Genomic DNA, 19,636 nt, shown 5'->3' with positions numbered 1-19,636 from the left:
CCATTTGCTTAGCCCAAGGCCTGAAAACATCCATTGGGAAAGCAGCTCCAAGGCCTGTGGGGATCCTGTGGGGTGGGAAGCACCACATGGGGTATCTCAGGGGGTGGGGGAGGCCCTGGGAGGTCTGGGGCAAACAGTCCAGCACCCGCTGTTAGATGTCCCAAGGCTTCCTCCACCGCTAAAGAACTCCATTTTCTGCTTAATGATTGTATCAGAGAGAGTAGGGATGGTGGTCATTAAGTGAGGTGATCACACGGTCACGTCACTTAATGACCATCACAACTTGCAACTCTAACGGGCAGGCTCCATTCTGGTCATGAGTATACTTGATTGACTGCAACTCTTTAATATACAATGGGATAAACAAGTGAAGAGAATTCAAATCCTACAACATTTCATAGAATTAGAGATTAAGTTTGTTAGAAGCAAAAAGAATATAAAGTTGATAAATTTGATTAAATTTGAAGTAAAATCTTTATTTGCAAAGTTGTGGTAATCCTTTAGCAACTATTTGCAGACACTGGAATTAAAAAGTTGATGATTTATACTTTTGTTTATAGATAAGTAATGGGACATGGGATGAAGAGATATCTGTTCATAACTTTGTAGTAGGTGAAAGGTTTCTAATTTGTTTAGAGTTGTGGTGTAGTTTGAAAGTCAGTTCTTTACATGTTTTCTTATCACATTTTTCTTTTTTCTTGTACTTTTTCTTCATACTATTCTCTTTCTGTAGGTTTAGTTTATATTAGTTTTTATTACTGTAATTAAAATTCTTATTAAAATTACATCTAAAGAAAAAAATCAACAGGCTAGTTGTTATTTATTTATTTGTATCTTACTTTAATTTTTTACAAATAACTCAAAGCAGCAAAATATATTCAACACACCTTCCTCCTCCTATTTTCCCCACAAGAACCCTGTAAGGTGGTTCGAGCTGAGAGGGAGTGAATGGCCGAAAGTCACCTAGTTGGCTTTCATGGCTAGGGTGGACTAGAACTCAATCTCCTACTTTCTAGGCTAATGCTGTAATCACTAGACCAAACTGGCTCTCTAGTTGCATCCTGGCTAAAAATTAGCAATACTTCAAGCAAATGCATATAATACCAATCCCTTCACAACAGAAATGAAATTGCCACATGCAAAGTTATTCATTACCTGGGATATTCATCTCGGTAAATAAGAGTGGGAGCAAAAAGAAAATACAGATACTGGGAAACTTTAGGAAGTTGAAAAGAATCTGGAGGAAAAAGAAAACAAAATAGTATTTTGGTGCTAGCACATATAACATACGCACAAAAATAAACTCATGTTTTCTACCTTGTCCCTGGTTCTTATTAATTCTGAGTACAATGATGCTTCTTTGGTATGAACTGAAGAGTTTATACAGTTCTGCCTGCCTGGACAAGTCCTATATCAGTGTTTCTCAAATTCAGCTGTGTAGACTTTAATTCCCAGAATTCTGGGAGTTGAAGCCCACACAGCTTAAATGTGTTGAGGTTGAGAAACACTGGCCTGTAAATCAGTCCCACCTAATAGAGTGCTACTCCCAGAACAGCAAAAAGGACAAGAAGGTTTTATCCCTGACACCTACTACCAGTAGTCCTTGACTTATGACCACAATTGGGATCAGAATTTCCATTGCTAAGCAAGGTGGTGCTTAAGAAAGTAGTACCTGGTTTTATGATTTTTTGCTATGCTTAAGTCAATTACTGCAATTGTTAAGTGTACCATGCAGTCATTGAACAAATCCATTGCTTGCCAGAAACTGACTGGAAAGTGATGACATGACCTCTGGATATTGTAACCGCCAAGCACCCAAATTTTAATCATTTTGAATATGCTGTGTCGGTTGTAAAGGACTGGTCTTAAGTCACTTTTTTCAATGCCATTGTAACTTTTGTAGTCACTAAATGAATAGTTGCAAGTTCAGGACTACCAGAATAGAATTAGCGCAAGGGACAATTACTCACTTGACTTTTGAGGAGTAGCAGAGATTATTCGGGGAACATTCTCCCTGACAAAAGAGTGAGCTTTCATCACAAAACGTACCTATAAATAAAATGACAAGTAAGATCTGTTTAAAAAAATAATAAAATGGAAGGAAAAGAGCAAATATGCAAGAGAAAATGAGATAAGAGGAGAAAAAATACATACTATATATCAAAATTTTCAATTTTTAAACATAATATTAAGTCATAATCACAAAGAAAAATCTTGAAAAGTTATATCAAGAAAGGGCCATCTCACAAACAGATGCTATCAATCCAAGAGTGCAAATTTAGCATACTGTTGTCCTTCCATAAAAGAGTACTTTTTTTGCTGCACTGGTTACTTAATAAATCCAGAGTTCATATATAAATACATTCCAAATGCTTGAAATACATCAGAATAACCTTCATATCTTTAAAATGTATAATTCTTTCCAAAATTATATTAATAAAATTATAGCTATTGTACTGAAATGGAATGACAGTGGGGAAAATCCAGACTATAAATGTCTTCTCCTCCTCCTACCCTGACAAGATTGTCGGTGCTCATTTTCAAACTAGGATTATTCCTAAGTATGGATCAAATTTATAGTTCCATTCCAACATCTTCTAAATATGTTCCAACATGCTCCAATTTTTAATGCAGGAAATAAAAAAATAGGAACCAACCCCCCTGACACGAATCAAGGCATCACAGTCTAACTTTGTAATTGTGGTTATAATGACTTCTGGAATTACTTGAATTATGTAGATAAATAAAAGATATGTGTATAAAACTGTCTATCCAATGATAAAACTGAAGATCAAGAAGTTAACTCCCCAATGGTGTGCAATTATAATAAAATCTAGGGGATGGTTCTTAATGCAAATACATACAAAAACTACACATAAAAAGTGCTTAAAATGAAAAAATACAACAGGAAAAAAGAAAAGAAACAAAGTATAGTACAGGCAGTCCTCAACTTCTGACCACAATTGAGCCCAAAATTTATGTTGCTAAGTGAGAAGTTTGTTAAGTGAGTTTTGCCCCATTTTACAACCTTTCTTGCCACAGTTGTTAAATAAATCTGGTTTCCCCATTGACTTTGCTTGTCAGAAGGTCGCAGAAGGGGATCATGTGTCCCTGGGACACTGCAACTGTCATAAATTTGAGTCAAGCATACAAATGTAAATCATGTGATCATGGAGATACTGCAATAGTCATAAGTGTGAAAAATGGTAATAAGTAACTTCTTCAGGGTTGTTGTAACTTGTAACTTCAGTGACAAATGGTCACTAAGCGAACTGTTGTAAGTTGAAGACTACTACCTGTACATAATTTTAGCAATTATAAATCTATATATACATATGTGGTATAAAAATTATTCAAGTACATATATTAATTTTTTCTACATTTATATAACTATGATTGTTTTTAACCTACTGTATTTTATATAAATGAGTTCCATATTTCATTATACTTATCTGCACAAAATCTTTGTATAATTGTCTGTAGAGAAACCACTCACAGGTAGCAAGATCTTCAATCCATTGAGCAAATGGGGCCATAGATTTATCTTTCTAATGTCGCAATATTAGTTTTTTAAGCCATAGTAAGGACATGGAGAATCTATTTACATGATCTAGTGGTCAAATTCCATATATTAGGTATATAGCTCAAAAGAACATTATCCTCTCAAAATTTTAGCTTCTGTCATAGTCATGTTTATATAGTTCACTACTTATTTGCACACTTTATCTCATTATCCAAGTGACTCTGGGTATTTTACAAATACAAATCATAAAACCATATCAAAGTGAGATATCTAAAAGCAAAATTAAAACAGAGTGGAGAACAGAATAAAAGTATAGTTTAAAAAAGTGAGTTAAAGGGTAGCTACCAACCGCCCCCAGGGTTGCATGCCACTCTTCAATCACCACACCAATTAGCAGTCAGGTCTTCACACTCTTGGAGAGGGGGCAACCTCACCTCTGAGGGCAAGATATTCCAAAGAGCAGAGCCAGAGGCATACAAGGCTTTCATCTTAGATCCCACCAATCAAAATTATTTAACCAACAGTGATCTATCACACACCTTCCTTGCTTAACCAGGTGGAAAGAGTCAATGTAATTGGAACAAGACCATGCCATTAAGGATTTTAAAGGTAATGATGAACATCTTGAATTGGATTTGGCAGCAAACCAGCACCCAATGTAATTTATGAAGCAGATGCATTACAAGCACAGTCCTCAGATTGCCCAAGACTGCTCACATGGCCAAATTCTGCACCAGCTGCAGCTTCTGGATACTCTTCAAGGGTAGTCCCAGATAGAACAGATTGCAATAGTCCATGCAGGAGATGACCAGGCATGAGTGAACAAAGAAGAACAGAGGAGCAGACAAAGCACTGAGCTTTGTGGCACCCCACAGATCAGGGGCCATTGGCTGGACTTCTTGCTCCCAATCAACACTGACTGGGATGGAGGAAGATGGTGAACCAGCACAAAACTGGGCCCTCTACCCCCCCCCCCAAATCCTGGAGCCAATCTAAAAAGATACCATGATCAATGGAATCAAAAGCTGCCAAGAGGTCAAGAAGAGTGAGGATGGATGCACTACCTCCATCCCACTCCCACAAGAGATCCCTCAAAAGAACAATGAATGCTATTTCTGTCTCATATCCGGGTCTGAAATCCCACTAGAAGGGGTTCAGATAATCCATTTCATCCAGAATCCTCTGGAACTGCAGTACCACTTTTTCAACTAAGTTCCCTAAAAAGGGGAGGCAGAAGACTGGACAAAAACTAACCAGCATTTGGAATTCACTGACAGCTTCTTGAGAAGAGGATTCACAAAGACCTTTTTAAAGGGTGCTGAGAAATCCTGTCCCTCAAAGATAAATTAATCCAGCCACAGCTCACAGATGGCCTTGACCAGCCAGGAAAGCATGAATCTTGTTCAGACATGATTGTGTTTACTATCCCAAGAACTCTGTCCATATCCTTGGATCCAACAGGATCCAACTGTTTCCAGATAACCAGGTAAGTCAATTCCCTAGACATCTCCATAGGCCTACATCACTCTTGGCCTTGAACTGGGACCAAATTCAGGCAAATTTATCCACTAGATGCACAGAGCATTCCTCTGGGTGATCCTAGAGGTAAACCTCCAAACACCGATTAAATACTTAACCCATTAAATTTTAATGTCGTATTTTTTGGACAATAAGACGCTCCAGACTATAAGATGCAGCTAGCTTTTGGGGAGGAAAACAAGGGGGAAAAAATCTGCCTCTGCCTCCCAGCAATTTGCTTCCTTGCAGCAAACAGCAAACAGTCTGGTCAGCTTCAGCACAACCTCATTTAGCCCGAGCAGCTGATTGAATTAAAGACATACCATGGAGATTCAAAGGTGACAAAATTTGAATCAAATTGGAAAGTCAAGATTTAATTTCAATTGATTTATCATTTGATTTAGTAAAATGTCTGACTCTCATGGAAAAGCATCAAATGCCTGAAGCTGGTTCCTCCCCACCCCTCACCCTTATACAAAGAAACAAAATGTAACGGAATGATAGACCTTTTAGAGGACATTAATCCTGTTTCAGCCAGATAGTTGAAAGGCTTACGTTTCAAACAGCCTTTCAAACAGCCTGGAAAGCTTCAGCACAGCCTGATTTAGCTGATTGGCAGTTGGATCTGCCTCCCGGAATACCGCCTATCAGCTGTTCCAGACTGCGGGGATCTCCACCACCCATCGCTGCTGTCGCCACCCATCACCATTTTCGCGTGCCCTATTTTTAGCCTCCATGTGTCCCATTTTCAGCCTCCTCACACCCCATTTTTGGTTCCGTTCCAGGTGGCGGGGATATAGGTGGCAGCGGCGATGGGCAGCGGTGATCCCCACAGCCTGGAACAGCTGATAGGCGGTATTCCGGGAGGTTGATCCAACCGCCAATCAGCTGCTCATGCTAAATCAGGCTGTACTGAAACTGTATCAGCCTCTGTTTGCTGTTTGCTGCAAGGAGGCAAATTACTGGGGGTAGAGGCCAAAGTGTGGGGGCCAGTGAGTGAGTGGAGCTTTGGCAACTTTCGCTGTATAAGACACACAGACATTTCCAACCACTTTTGGGGAGGGGGAAGTGTATCTTATACACTGAAAAATACAATATTTAGACTCTAATACTGTCCATCCAAATAAAGTTGCTCTCTCTATATATATTCCAAAGATGTCCAAATTGGAAAATTAACACAAATTGTTGGCTTTTTATGCATAGTTTTTCTATGTATTTGCATTATGTAACTATTATTATGTTTTGTCTTTTTTGCTTTTTAAAGTAATAAATAAATATAATCTAGTGACTGTCATTTCCATTAAAAAATTATTTTTATCCCTCCAACTATAGAAATCAATATTTTAGTAATATTTACCTTTACTTTTATTTTCTCCATTAACTCATTGGGTTTTAACCATATGAGTAAGGTATCATTATACTTTTATGGTTGACATATTGACATCTTCCATAAATAAAATTTTGTAGCTATTCCTTTTGAACTTCGCATATTTGTCATATGGTATTTTTGGAGATGAACATTGGGATTTTCTGCTAAATGCTAGATTTTTCCCAATAACCTCTGGTTAAAAATAAGCTATTTTGATTGATTTTTTTCTATTTTATTTTTTAATTGGATGAAAAACAGCATTCTGCCCACATACAAAAGGAGAATTTATACTTGTTTTCCTTAAATAATCTACATATTTCTGGGGGGAAAAAGATTTATGCCTTATTAAGATTTAAAAACCTAAAACTCCAGTTCCTTACATCCACTTTGCAAATAATGAAACTCACCTGTTCAAGTATAATTATAAAACGAGAGGCTGGCGGTAGATCATAAACCAATACAATGTACGTTGGTCCAAATCCAAGACAAACTGTTTGGAAAAACACAAACAGTGCCCCAAATAAAGTGGAACGGATGATCTTGTGGGAGGAGCTATGGAACCCCTGGGCCCACCGGACAAAGAGGACATAGGGCACAAGAAACGTGGAGGAGAACATGCAAATCCAAGTTGGAATGACGATAGAAATTTTGCCAAAAGAGTAAACGAGGAAATCAAATTCTAGCACAAGCCTTCAAAAAAAATCAAAGAAAACAAAAAGGTTAATGGAACTTCATTCACCAGGTAAAAATATAATATTTGGGGTGTGATTGGGGGTGGGGGAGAGGAATTAAAAGCTACTAAATCAAAATAATTTTACATCAGATTATCAGAACAAGAAGACACAAGAACAGTTTTTTCCCAAAGGCTAAACAAATAATTCCCTCAACACTGTCAAACTATTTACTAAATCTGCACTACTATTAATCTTCTCATCGTTCCCATCACCAATCTCTTTCCACTTATGGCTATATGACTGTAACTTTGTTGCTGGCAATCCTTATGATTTATATTGATATATTGACCATCATTTGTGTTGTAAATGTTGTACCTTGATGAACGTATCTTTTCTTTTATGTACACTGAGAGCATATGCACCAAGACAAATTCCTTGTGTGTCCAATCACACTTGGCCAATAAAAATTCTATTCTATTCTATTCCATTTAAAAAAAAATACAAGGCCCATAAATAGGCAAAAACTTTAAGATACATAAATAATGTATTAATAATAATAATAATAATAAATAATTAATAATAATGTTAAGCAGTTTTCATTAGTTCAGTGTGGACCAGATATGTTGGCCTACAATTTCTATTAGCCTTAGACCAGGGGTCTCCAACCTTGGCAACTTTAAGACTTGTAGACTTCAACTCCCAGAATTCCTCAGCCAACTTTGCTGGCTAAGGAATTCTGGGAGTTGAAGTCCACAAGTCTTAAAGTTGCCAAGTTGGAGACCCCTGCCCTAGATAACATATCTAGCAGATGCCACACTGAGAAAGGTTACTATAAAATATCAAACAACAAAAATAGTTATCATCCAAATGTACCCAAGGAACTCAAGGACTGCAGATTGCAAAGACTGCAGAACCTTGGCAAGGACATGTCCTTGGCAAAGTGCCTTTGTTGTAGCAATCTCTGTAAATTTAATCATGGGGTTCTCTGCAGCTTTCTTCCTCTACAAAAAAGAGTTGGGTGGGTAATTATTCCTCCCTCCAAACTTTATTCATTAATAGAGAAGAGGTGCCAGTGATCCAGGTGTCAAATGCCAAAATGCAGCACCAACCCTGCCTCCAGCTAACATTTTCAAGATGTTCTTACCTTCCCTCATCAATGAAGTCCACCACAAGTGTGCTGAGGATGAACAAAACGAGGAGAGCAATAAACATGTGGTAGATAGTCCGGATATGATTCACTTCAAATAACTCACTATGAAAAGAAATTCAATGGGATAAAATAAAATTAGGACATTTCTAGAAAAAAGGGACAAAACATTAGTCATTATGATCTTTAAAAATATTATTGCAAGTTCAAGATTTCTAGTTGGTTCCCCTCTCTCACAATGATTGTTAAGCATTCAGAACCTTTGTGAATAGATGCCACACAAGTAACGAATGAGTGAGTGCTACCCATTCTACTCCCTACCAAACATTCCTCACATTTCAAAGTTGAGCAAATCTTCAAAGTAGATTACGCTCCATAGACCAAATTAAGTCAGGCTTCACAAACCTAATAACCTCTAAATATGTCTTTCTCAGTGCTGGCTAAGAAACATGGGAATAATCTAGCCTGCCCATAAGTCTTTAGCCTGTGAAAGATTAGATAGGCTATCACTTTTAACATAGGTTAGAATTTGCCATCCTAATGAGCTGGACTATATAACTTATTCCTTGTTTCTCATTTCTTCCCCCTCTTTGATACATGAGGAATCTAGAAATCAGGAAAGTACTTCAAACAATGGTTTTTGAATGGATGCATTAGAGAAGCATGAAACCACTAATATTGTTTCATATTTAATACGATTCATAATTATTGTTGGGGAACTGATACAAACTGAACTTATAAAAACAATTAAACCTACTGTAATTTCCTCCAAATTAAACAAAGACAACAAAAAATACCTAAACATTTTTGGTTTTCGTTTAATTACTGAAGAGTAATTACAAATATATTCTAAATTACCACAAGAAAGTTTTAAGGAGCATTTTTCTCTTCCCCCCCAAGTTATTATAAATCTCTAAAGAAAATGGAGGGTAAGACTTCAAAAGCCCAGGTTTGAACAAAATTGAAACCAAAGAATGAAACACCTGTAAAACTAAAGGAGCCATTCATTTTCATGCCTTTCCAATATTTTGGTTCTTCAACTGAAGTAAGATGTGAAAACAATGTTGTCTCTCAGAATAATAACAAGAACTTTTATATTTCTTCTAGACATTGTGAATGCTGCAGGGACATCATATTCCTGAAATGTTTATCTCTCAAGACCAGAAGGAATAGAAACATTTTCCTATCAACATGCTGAGCAAATGTCCTTTTTTTCCTCTAAAATGAAAGCCAAATGGTGTGTTTCAGCAATGTTTTTTTTTAAAGATAACTACTTTTAATTGAATACAAGATTTGGCACCTTAGAGCACACCTCTCAGCCTCACACCCTGAAATAGTTTTATCTGGCCCCTGAGCTAAGGTAAGAAATAATCAAAGCATAGTTTATCCACAGTTTAACTTGGAAAGAAAAGAGATGAGAAAATGGAGAACAGACTATCTCGTGTTTATATCAACTATGTTTGTAGCTTGTATATAAAGCTTGAGTTACAGGTAATCCTCAACTTATGACCACAATTGAGCCCCAAATTTCTGTGCTACTCAAGACAGTTGTTAAGTGAGTTTTGACCCATTTTGTGACCTTTCTTACCACAGCTGTTAAGTGAATCACTGCAGTTGTTAAGGTAATAAAGTTAGTAAATTGAATCTGTCTTCCCCATTGACTTTGCTTGTCAGAAGGTTGCAAAAACTGATTTCATATCCCCGGGACACTGCAACTGTCATCAATACATAAATACACACCAAGCTTCCAAATTTTGATCACATGACCGCAGCCATGCTGCTACACTCGTAAGTGTGAAAAACGGTCATAAGTCATGTTTTTCACTGCCATCGTAACTTTGAATGGTCACTAAACGAATAGTTGTATGTCAAAGACTACCTGTCCATATAACAGGAAGCAGCATTAATCAATGATACTTAATTTTCATCTTAAAGGTTCAGATAGTTAGAAGAGGAACGAACAGCTTCTGTCTAAGACTAAACAACTGCTACCTATCAAGAGGTGATAATAGTGGACTAAAAGAATCTGACCTATAGAAAATATGTTCTTGAGTTTACCTAACACATTTCCTCCCTAATTGTGAATCCTTTATTTAGTTGGTGTAAATTTTATCAGAGCATCTAGCCATCTACTAGGAATCACTTCAGAGCAGGGGTCTCCAACCTTGGTCCCTTTAAGACTTGTAGACTTCAACTCCCAGAGTCCCTCAGCCAGCAAAGCTGGCTGAGGAACTCTGGGAGTTGAAGTCCACAAGTCTTAAAGGGACCAAGGTTGGAGACCCCTGCTTCAGAGTGATATATACGTCTAGACAGGAGATCAGCTTTAAGTAGAAAAGGGAAAAGTGGTGAAGTGCTGTAGTTATCCCTGACGGGAACTCTAGATACACCATAGCTAACCAAATGCCCAGTTTCAGCCAAGAAGGTATGAAAAAAATGATGTAAAAGATGATAAAAATGATACAAGTGACTTTATTACCCCCTCATAAACAGAAACTGGAGTGCTTTAATCGCCTTTCCAAAATGGACTGAAGCAATAGTAACTTTAGCATCAGTACTACTGTAATATACAAACTCATTAAAGATACTCACTCCAAGAGAGACTTTCTGGGAATAAAAATTTTTCCATGTTCCGGAGCTGCTCTTGTTCCCCTGTGAAGAAAGGAACAGGCACTATTAAAAAAAGACAAAAGTAAAGAAATCAAGTAAGGAATCAAGTCTACTGAGTGAAGAACCAACATACTTGATTTTGAGACTGTCTTTCTCTGGAAAAGCAGATGGGGAAGATTCCAGCAGCACAGAATTTGCAACCAAACTATTGACAACCTCAGTAAAATGCTTCTCCACACCCTTCATGAATGCTGGCTTCAACTGCTGATAAAATTTGAGAGAAAGAATATAATTAAAAAATCACAATCACTTAAAGCAACATCTCACCCAAACAACTGCTTGCTCAAACATTCTCAATAAGGGATCTTTCCTAGCCACGCTATATAAATGTAACTGTGAGACAAAACATTCAGAAGGAGCTCTTGAGAAAACTTTTCTCAAATAAGTGAAAACTATTAGCTGAGAGATCTTCTAGAATATAATTAGCATTAGTATATAATTAGTCCTCTTCCATACTTCCATATTTCACACATGCATACAAAAATTTATAAATTAAGTCGGTTATTGAGGAGTCAGATGTCTATACTATTGTGACTTTTTATTTTTTAATTCTTTGAATTTATGCATTTATAGAACTATGACCCCAATTTTGTTTTGATGCAGTATTGCTTTGTAATAGAAGAAGAAAAACAGCAGGCAGCTCCTTTATTCTAAAACAAAAGGAGAAATAGTTAATGTTTAACTTTGGCTTATGACTTGCCAAAAACAAACAAACCAGAAATTTCAACTTTCAAGTTCAGTAAGTTCACAAAAGGCAGGGTTTTTTTTTAAAGCTTTTTGTTTGATCAACCACTGCTGTCTAACTCTCCACATAAAACAATAAAAACATGAACCACTTTTTTACTGATCTAAAAATTAAATTGCCAAACTAAATTTTAATTTAAAAAGTGGCCGTTTTTAGTACAGGTAGTCCTTGACTTACAGCAATTTGTTTACTGACTGTTCAAAGTTACACTGGCATTGAAAAAAGTGATTTATGATCATTTTTCACACGTAAGACTATTGCAGCATCTCCATGGCCATGTGATCAAAATTCAGACACTTGGCAATTGCTTCATATTTATGATGGTTGCAGTGTCCCAGGGTCATGTGATCAGCTTTTGAGGTCTTCTGACAAGGAAAGACAATAAGGGAGCCAAGTTCACTTAACAATGGGGTTACTAACTTAACAGCTGCAATGATTCACTTAACAACTGTAGCAAGAAAAGTTGTAAAATGGGGCAAAACACACTTAACAAATGTCTCTCTTATCAAGATAAATTTTGGGTTCAATTGTGATTGTAAGCCGAGGTCTACCTGTACAACAGTCTCTAGTAGCAATATAATTCCTTCAGATCCCCACAATTTCGATGTAACACGGTCAATGGAAATTCTGAGAATTAATAGATCTCAGAACATGAGACTGGGAAATCTGACAACAGGCCAACTTGCTTGTAAACAGATAGGCAGAGCGATATATTAACCCCAGAAACCTTATTGGTGACATTTATTTACCTCTGCTTCTGTTAAGAGTCGCATCTTTCTTGTTATTGCATGTTCAACATCAATTCGACCTAAGGAAAAACAAACCATGCTTTGTCATCTTCAAACTTCACTACATATCTTCAAAACATAAATATAACATCCATACAGGAAAAATATATATCTAAAAGTATACTATGTTAAAATCCATATAGGAAATTAGGCCCCCCCCTCCAAATTATGCACTCACCTGTATAAGCATGGCAATTTGATTCTTTTGTTATCTATCAGAAAAATAACTCTTCCAAAGTCAAAATGTTCCCTGCCTCAAAGGAGTTCTTACACATTATAGAAAAATAGCTATTTGTAAGCTCAAGAACTGAAGGTAATTGGCACAGAAAATTTTGAAGAACTACTCAGGGCATTTAATAAAAAAAGAAAAAACATATATCAAAAAGCAGAATTTTAGCCTAATTTTAGCCTCCATGACATTCTGATTTTCTATATGGCAGGAATTAGCTGTTTTTATATTTAAGCATACAGATCCCACTTTTACAGGTTCAGGTACTACAGATAAAATATATTTATATTATATTGAAGGAGTACAGTAATCAAATTAATATTGGGTATTTGCTTTTATGAATCAAACTAATATTGGGTATTTGCTTTTATTATGAATTGCTTATGGTACTATATAATTGTTACTGATTAAACCAATATTTGCTGTTTGCTTCTAATATGATATACTGCTAGAAATCATTTATTAGGAATTAAGCTTTATTATTGGCTTCTGCTTATATTATTGTATACTGTCAGAAATTAGTTGTTAGGAACTATGTTTCACTCATTGTAGCCTTGATACTGATTGGCATTAGTGCAAAGTTTGTTATCTCGTTTCTGTGTCTCGCTTCTGTTCTTGGCTTCAAAAGCTAGGCACATCCTTGAAAATATAGAAGAAACTGTTTCCAAGGAATATCAGGCTCCATAGATAAAGGAACCAGAGGAGGGAGTTTTCCTGCCTCATAAATTCTGAATCCTGAAAGCATTCTGCTGGAATGTTCCATAGATAAAGTGGACAGAGACAGGGGCCTGAACAAAGAACGTTTTAAAGACCACATTGGTAACAAACCTTTGTCTCTCATTGGGTAAACTTTGTTTCTATCTGCGTAAAATGTATATAATACTCTAGCCACTCTCACAGGGGTGTGACTATTCCTTACATGCATTTTGTCTGTATGTTTTGGATATAGACTTTTTACTTTGGCCATAAATAAAAAGCTGTTATTTTTTGCAAGCCTCATCTTAAGTCTCACTTTCTTTGGCATCTCAGTGGCTCGGGGAAACTTCTGGGACCTTACAATGTCAATATGAACAATACTCAAGAGGTCATTTTCTCATGAATTTCAATGTCAAGCTATAATATGCATAAAATGGCTTTTAAAAAATAGGACCCAATTTTTAATAACTTCTTCAGTTCTCACAGGATAGTGGACTTCTTGGATGAGAAGTGAACTGAAGAAACTTCTTGGATGAGAAGCGAAACATCTTCAAAGAAAAAAACAAGAAAGTCCAGTTGCCTCCTGAAAAAGCACCTTTAGGACAACCATGAGCTGGATGACTGAGAATCTCTACAGACTGTCAGCAGACAAAGTTCCAGACAAAACTTAGAGAATACATGAAACACATTTAACAACTCTGAGATCAGTTAGACTTTCTATTAACTAGGATAGGAAATGAGCCTCAATTCTTCTATTACTCAGCCCTATATAATCTTTGTAACTGTTGATTGTTAGAGGGACAGTATTATATATTATATATCCAAGTTACAGAGGAAAATATATGCATCCATTACTTTATTTAAGATATTGTAGTTGAAATAGAAAGGGAAGAAAATTACACTGGAAACTCTAGTCACTCCACATACTCTTTCCCTCATTCTTTCTCTCTGTATAGGGAAGGGGAGAGAGAGATAGGAAAGGATGTGTTATGATAATGTATCAGTGCTTATCATGTTTGCTTATCAGATTTATGAGTGCTTGCTTAGTATCAGTAGATAGGAAATACTGCAAAGTATTTCCAGTATTTGTGTTAAAGTGACAGTGTTAGGAGGAAAAAACCATAAGAGACAGGGACTTGGTCTGCCTAATTGTTCAAGGTCCACCATAAATGAATCACTAAGCCAGTTAGAACACAGAGTCTTTTGCTGAAGTCATCACTTACAGGAAACATGTGACCTTCCTCCCATATGATTAATGAATCTCTGTCTATTTGAGCATTGACCTCTGGTAACAAGGCCTTTGTTTAAAAAGCCTGAAATATGCTTGTCGGTAGGAGTACTCTTGAAGCAAACTTTATGAGGCTGCAAGATTTAGTACAGATAACATGAAGCAAAGAGCTAAAGAAGAAAAATCTTTTATACAGACAAACACATGGGCCTGGATTCAAATTCAATCTCAGCAATGAAATGGCTTCTCTCTGCCTTGGTTCCGCATCTGTGAAATAGGATGGGTCATAGGAAATGCAGGAAAGCAGAACACTAACACTGACTGAGACAAATAAGGAGCAGTTTATCTTCTCTATTGAAACTCTATTGAAACACACAGAAGCCAATCCTTTCTAGTGAACTGGAATCTTGGGAGAACTACCCAGAAGTGAGCATCTTTTCTACTGAAACAAGAAGAAATAGTCACAGAGGGAATCCTCTCTTTCCCCTCCATGCTGTAGAGCCCAAGAGGTGAGAGGATTGATTCCTAGCAGTCAGTGGTGACAGAAAAGTTAGGGGACTGAAATGGAAGGCCAAATTATTGTTTTCAAGCAAAATGAATATGAGCCTCTTTCAAAAACTTTCTACAAAGCTATATAAGCTAAATTATTCACAGTGACTCCAAGTCACAATTCTCTTTATTCAAAGCAGAAGTATGCCTTGACATTATGAATCTAGGCCATGCTGTACTACAAGTGTGATCAGGCAATCACTCCTACCTTTCTAGTAATGGCACATATACAAGTATTTCTCACTCATACTTACAATGTGACTACTGCTTAAGGTCTAATTCTATAGGAACCAGTGCTTACTGTGATCAGCAAAATCCAACTGAATGATGGTGAAATTCTTTTTAGCTACGGAAGGGAGGGAATACAAATTTCATATGTACTCTATTCAAAGATGATTCCATTCCCAAGTGTTCTCAAATTAAGGACATTCCTCTTTTATTCCATCAAAATTCTTAGATACTTCCAAGTATTATCTATTTCTCACTCATAAATCATGATTAGTTTATTTATTATTGGAATATTTATTGTGATACTTTACTACTCTAGTGAAGGTGGCAATCTTACCAAAAAGAAAAAAACATAAATTGTTCAGTCTAATTATTACTTTTTCCTATACCAGTTTTGTTTTTGTTTTTTGCTTATACTTCCTCTCATACACACAAAACTATCACCCAATTTTAAAGGTACCAGTAGTTAAAAAGATATGACCTCACTCATGACATTTGACCAAATGAATGTCTGGATGAGAACAACTAGCTTCTAATGCAACCTGGAGACTTCTCTAATTCGCACAAACATTTTTCACTGGAATTACCATAGGAAAGAAATATGCATTAGGCTACACCATTCTGCTCTTCTCCAGATATGCTGGATTACTATCAAAAGGATGTTATTTTTACCTAAACTCGTTTTGGTAACTGAGAAACATCCATGCCTGTGAATTTTTCTGTTACAAAGGAGTGAGAGAAAACAACTGTTTCTAATTTGATCTAAAACAAAAAGTAGCAGCTGAGAAAAGTTGTGGGTCAGGAATGTCAGAGCAGTATTTGCTGTATTAAAAAGTAAAGGGATGCAACTGAGGAAAAATTAGAGAGGAATCAACAGTGAAGGGTTAAGGACCTTGCTCCATCGCAGATTATCCCTGCTGAGTCCTTGTTGTTGGCAAGAAAAAAAAAGATTTATGACTGTCAGCCTTGAGCTGATAGTATGAAATTCTCCTAGAACTTTAAACTTAATTATATCTGAACAACTAAATATGATAAAAAGCCATTGTTCCTCTTCAAAGAATCCCAGGTAGACGCATCTGGAAATTATCCATGCTTAGGTACTTGGTGAAACTGGCAGGGGAAAAAAATTAGGCAAAATTCTATGTTTTCTATGTTTGGATTAACGAGCTTCCTTCCACGCACACCAGATGTTTCAAAGAAGCCTAATATTAGTAGTTCCCACCAAATCAGCATAGATAAATGTAACCAAATGATTGGGACAAATTACTTTGAACATTTAATACTGAAATTAAATTAACATTAATATTGAATCACCTGTGCTAAGACTGAAGTAAGATAGTAAGCACGAATTGAAAATTCATTTGGAATTACAGGTTTGTTTGCTCTAAAAAAAAGATAGGTATGTAAGGTAGACTCATTCAGCGCTATATACCAGTTGAGTGGAGACTACTGCTTAGAACTGTTAACCTTACTGGAAATAATGAGTACTGGGTTCGCTGCCATAGAAAGGAAGAGAAATCTCAACCTCTGTTTTCTTGGGAAAGTGGGGGGAGTCAAGAAAGGATAGTTTCTTTTTTTAAAAAAATTACAATGTTCCAAACAAAAACATATTCAGAATCACAAAATGTATTACTAGACAGACTACACAGGCCAGCAGCTACTGAAGCCTACAATTACAGGGCTACTGGTCAATAGAAATTCATGACCCTTCTTGAGCTTGTTTTGCAATGACAAGATATGCTTTATGCCAGGGGTCTCCAACCGTGGCAACTTTAAGCCCGGAGGACTACAACTCCCAGAATGCCCCAGCCAGCTTTGCTTGCTGGGGCATTCTGGGAGTTGAAGTCCTCCAGGCTTAAAGTTGCCAAGGTAAGACCCCTGCTTTATGCTGATGTGACAAACAAAGCAGATATTATTTTGTACTGCCCATTATATGCCTAGTGCAAAGCCACTTGTGCTTTGGTAAGTTACCGTCACTGTGGTAACACTCATAGTCAAAAAAAGATCTTTCCTGTAAATTGTACGCTGGCCAATATTCAACTTTGCACTTCTTTTCCCCTTACTCAGAGATATTAATCAACCTGGCATTGATGTATACAATTTTGAAAAATGACCAAAGGTAGCCTCAGTTACAGAATGACTGATTTATATCTTATAAGTCCAGGACTACAGAATCAAGGCAAATTACTCACTTGATTACGGTCCAAGGTTGTTTAGAGGGTAAAAAAAGTTCAAGGGAAAAATTTATGGAAAATAGCCAAGTATGACTTTGCATGTGATTCTTAGCAATACATTAGCCTAAACCTTAACTAACCAAACTGAATACAATTGAGTTGGAGTGTTTGTTTTTCACCAATTAAAAAGAAAAGCGCTTTTTAAAAAACAGTCACAACCACCAAGAACATGTCCCCTTTTGCCAAAGTTACGAAGAAGTGCCTCCACTGATTTTTGCTCAGCTCATCACATCACATAAGAGTAATTAAGAATGTGTAAATATTCTTTTCTCATGCAAATCACCTGGCTTGTATTACTGGGAGAGGTTGTGTGAATGGATTCATGCAGTGGTTAAGGCTTGCTTGAAAGAGTAGGCGATTCCACTGGCTGTAAAAGGGATAGTGGTCTACCTCCTTCTGAAGAAACCACTGCTGGATGCCAAGGAGCTGGACAATTTTCATCCAGTCTCCAACCTTCCCTTTTGAGAAGTTAGTTGACCTACAACTCCAAAAGGTCCTCAAGGAAGCAGATTATCGGGTATCTCTTTCAGTCACAGATACAGTACTGATAGCCTTGGATGTTTTATTTATTTAGAAGATGTATAAGGCTGCCTAATTCAGACATCGTGACTGTATGTGGTGTACGCATTAAAAAGGAAAGAAACAGCAATAAATACACTTTGTCCTCAATTTACAACACTGAGTGACCATTCAAGTTACAATGGCACTGAAAAAAAGTGACTTATGACTGTTTTTTAGTTACGACCTTGCAGCATCCCCATAGTCATGTGGTAAAAATTCAGATGCTTGGCAACTAGCCTAGCTGGGGCTAGGTGCCAACGGTAAAACATTTTGTATTGATTTTCTTTATAAGCAGTGGATTTTGTTATAGTGTGATTTTTGTTCCAAATTTTTTCCCAGTCATCTAAATCTATATCAGGGGTCTCCAACCTTGGTCCCTTTAAGAATTGTGGACTTCAACTCTTCAATTCAGAGTTCCTCAGCCAGCTTTGCTCTCTGGGAGTTGAAGTCCACAAGTCTTAAAGGGACTAAGGTTGGAGACCCCTGATCTATATTACGCCCTATGTTTTTAGCCCATGCAATCATCGGTTCTTTCACCACTTCTACACTGACTCCTCTTTATCTTTTATTCTCAGTGTTAGTCTGTTCATTACTGCATATTCTAGAATTTTCTTTATAGTTTCTCCTTCCAAAGGGATTTTATCTGCTTTCCAATTTTGTCCAAATACAATTCTGGCTGCTGTTATTATATGAATAATTAAATATGTACCTTCTTTACTATATTTCTCTGGTAATATTCCCAACAGAAATATCTCTGGTCTAAACTCTATATGTTGCTGCAGCATTTCCTCTAACCATGTCTGTATTTTCACCCAATAATAATTTGCTTCTTTACACGACTACCACATATGATAATATGATCCTGGCAATTGATGACATTTCCAACATTTGGCTGATCGAACTGATATTTCTGATGATCAGCTGTGCTGCGCGATTTATATTTGCTAGAAAGCAGGAAATCCTGCTTTCTAGCAAATCTAAATAGCGTGGCATAGCTGTTCCCTCCCCCCCTCGCTTTTCTACTTATCTTAGAAAGTGTCCTTTTTCTATGCGAAGCACGTTTGGCACGTACTGTGCATGCATTCGTGCACAGCTTGCATTTGGTGCATACTGCGTATGCGCACATGTGTGTTTGGTGCACACTATGCATGCGCGGGCAGCAAACCGGTAACAAACCACAGAGGATTTTACCACTGCTTACGTGGCAAAGGACTAGAATGTTTCCAGAACCATCTTGTCCCACAAATATTTGCTTGTTCTGTGCACTCTGATAGGAAGGGCACATTCCAGATTCCTTCTTTGAAACATCATCTTATAGGATACAGGGAGAGGTGCCTTCTGAGTAGTGGCTCTTGCCCTTTGGAATGACTTATAGCTGTACCCAACCCTGCAGGTTTTAGGAAGCAGCTATGACCTGGCTCTTCCCCTAAGCCTTTGGGAATGGGTAGGATCCCCATTTTTAGGAATTATATTAAACTGC

At 37.0% G+C, this 19,636-nt stretch overlaps 1 protein-coding gene across 2 annotated transcripts in view; it reads right to left on the bottom strand.

The window, feature by feature from the left end:
- The window catches only part of SOAT1 (sterol O-acyltransferase 1), a 35,415-nt gene that overhangs the window by 9,740 nt on the left and 6,039 nt on the right, over nucleotides 1-19,636 (bottom strand). Inside the window, exons 3-9 of one of the 2 annotated variants that reach the window (XM_058177226.1) lie at nucleotides 12,393-12,451; nucleotides 10,972-11,099; nucleotides 10,821-10,880; nucleotides 8,229-8,336; nucleotides 6,818-7,100; nucleotides 1,971-2,049; nucleotides 1,156-1,237 (exon numbers count right to left, since the gene is read on the bottom strand). In XM_058177226.1, the coding sequence (XP_058033209.1) occupies nucleotides 1,156-1,237; nucleotides 1,971-2,049; nucleotides 6,818-7,100; nucleotides 8,229-8,336; nucleotides 10,821-10,880; nucleotides 10,972-11,099; nucleotides 12,393-12,451 (799 nt within the window). Of the gene's footprint in view, nucleotides 1-1,155; nucleotides 1,238-1,970; nucleotides 2,050-6,817; nucleotides 7,101-8,228; nucleotides 8,337-10,820; nucleotides 10,881-10,971; nucleotides 11,103-12,392; nucleotides 12,452-19,636 lie in introns of both variants that reach the window. The other variant, XM_058177225.1, reaches the window with a different exon arrangement.

Source organism: Ahaetulla prasina, chromosome 3 (assembly GCF_028640845.1).
Source record: "Ahaetulla prasina isolate Xishuangbanna chromosome 3, ASM2864084v1, whole genome shotgun sequence".
Taxonomy (NCBI): Eukaryota; Metazoa; Chordata; class Lepidosauria; order Squamata; family Colubridae; genus Ahaetulla; species Ahaetulla prasina.
The sequence above is the reverse complement of the archived record's forward strand: the minus strand, read 5'-3'. Positions and strand labels throughout refer to the sequence as shown.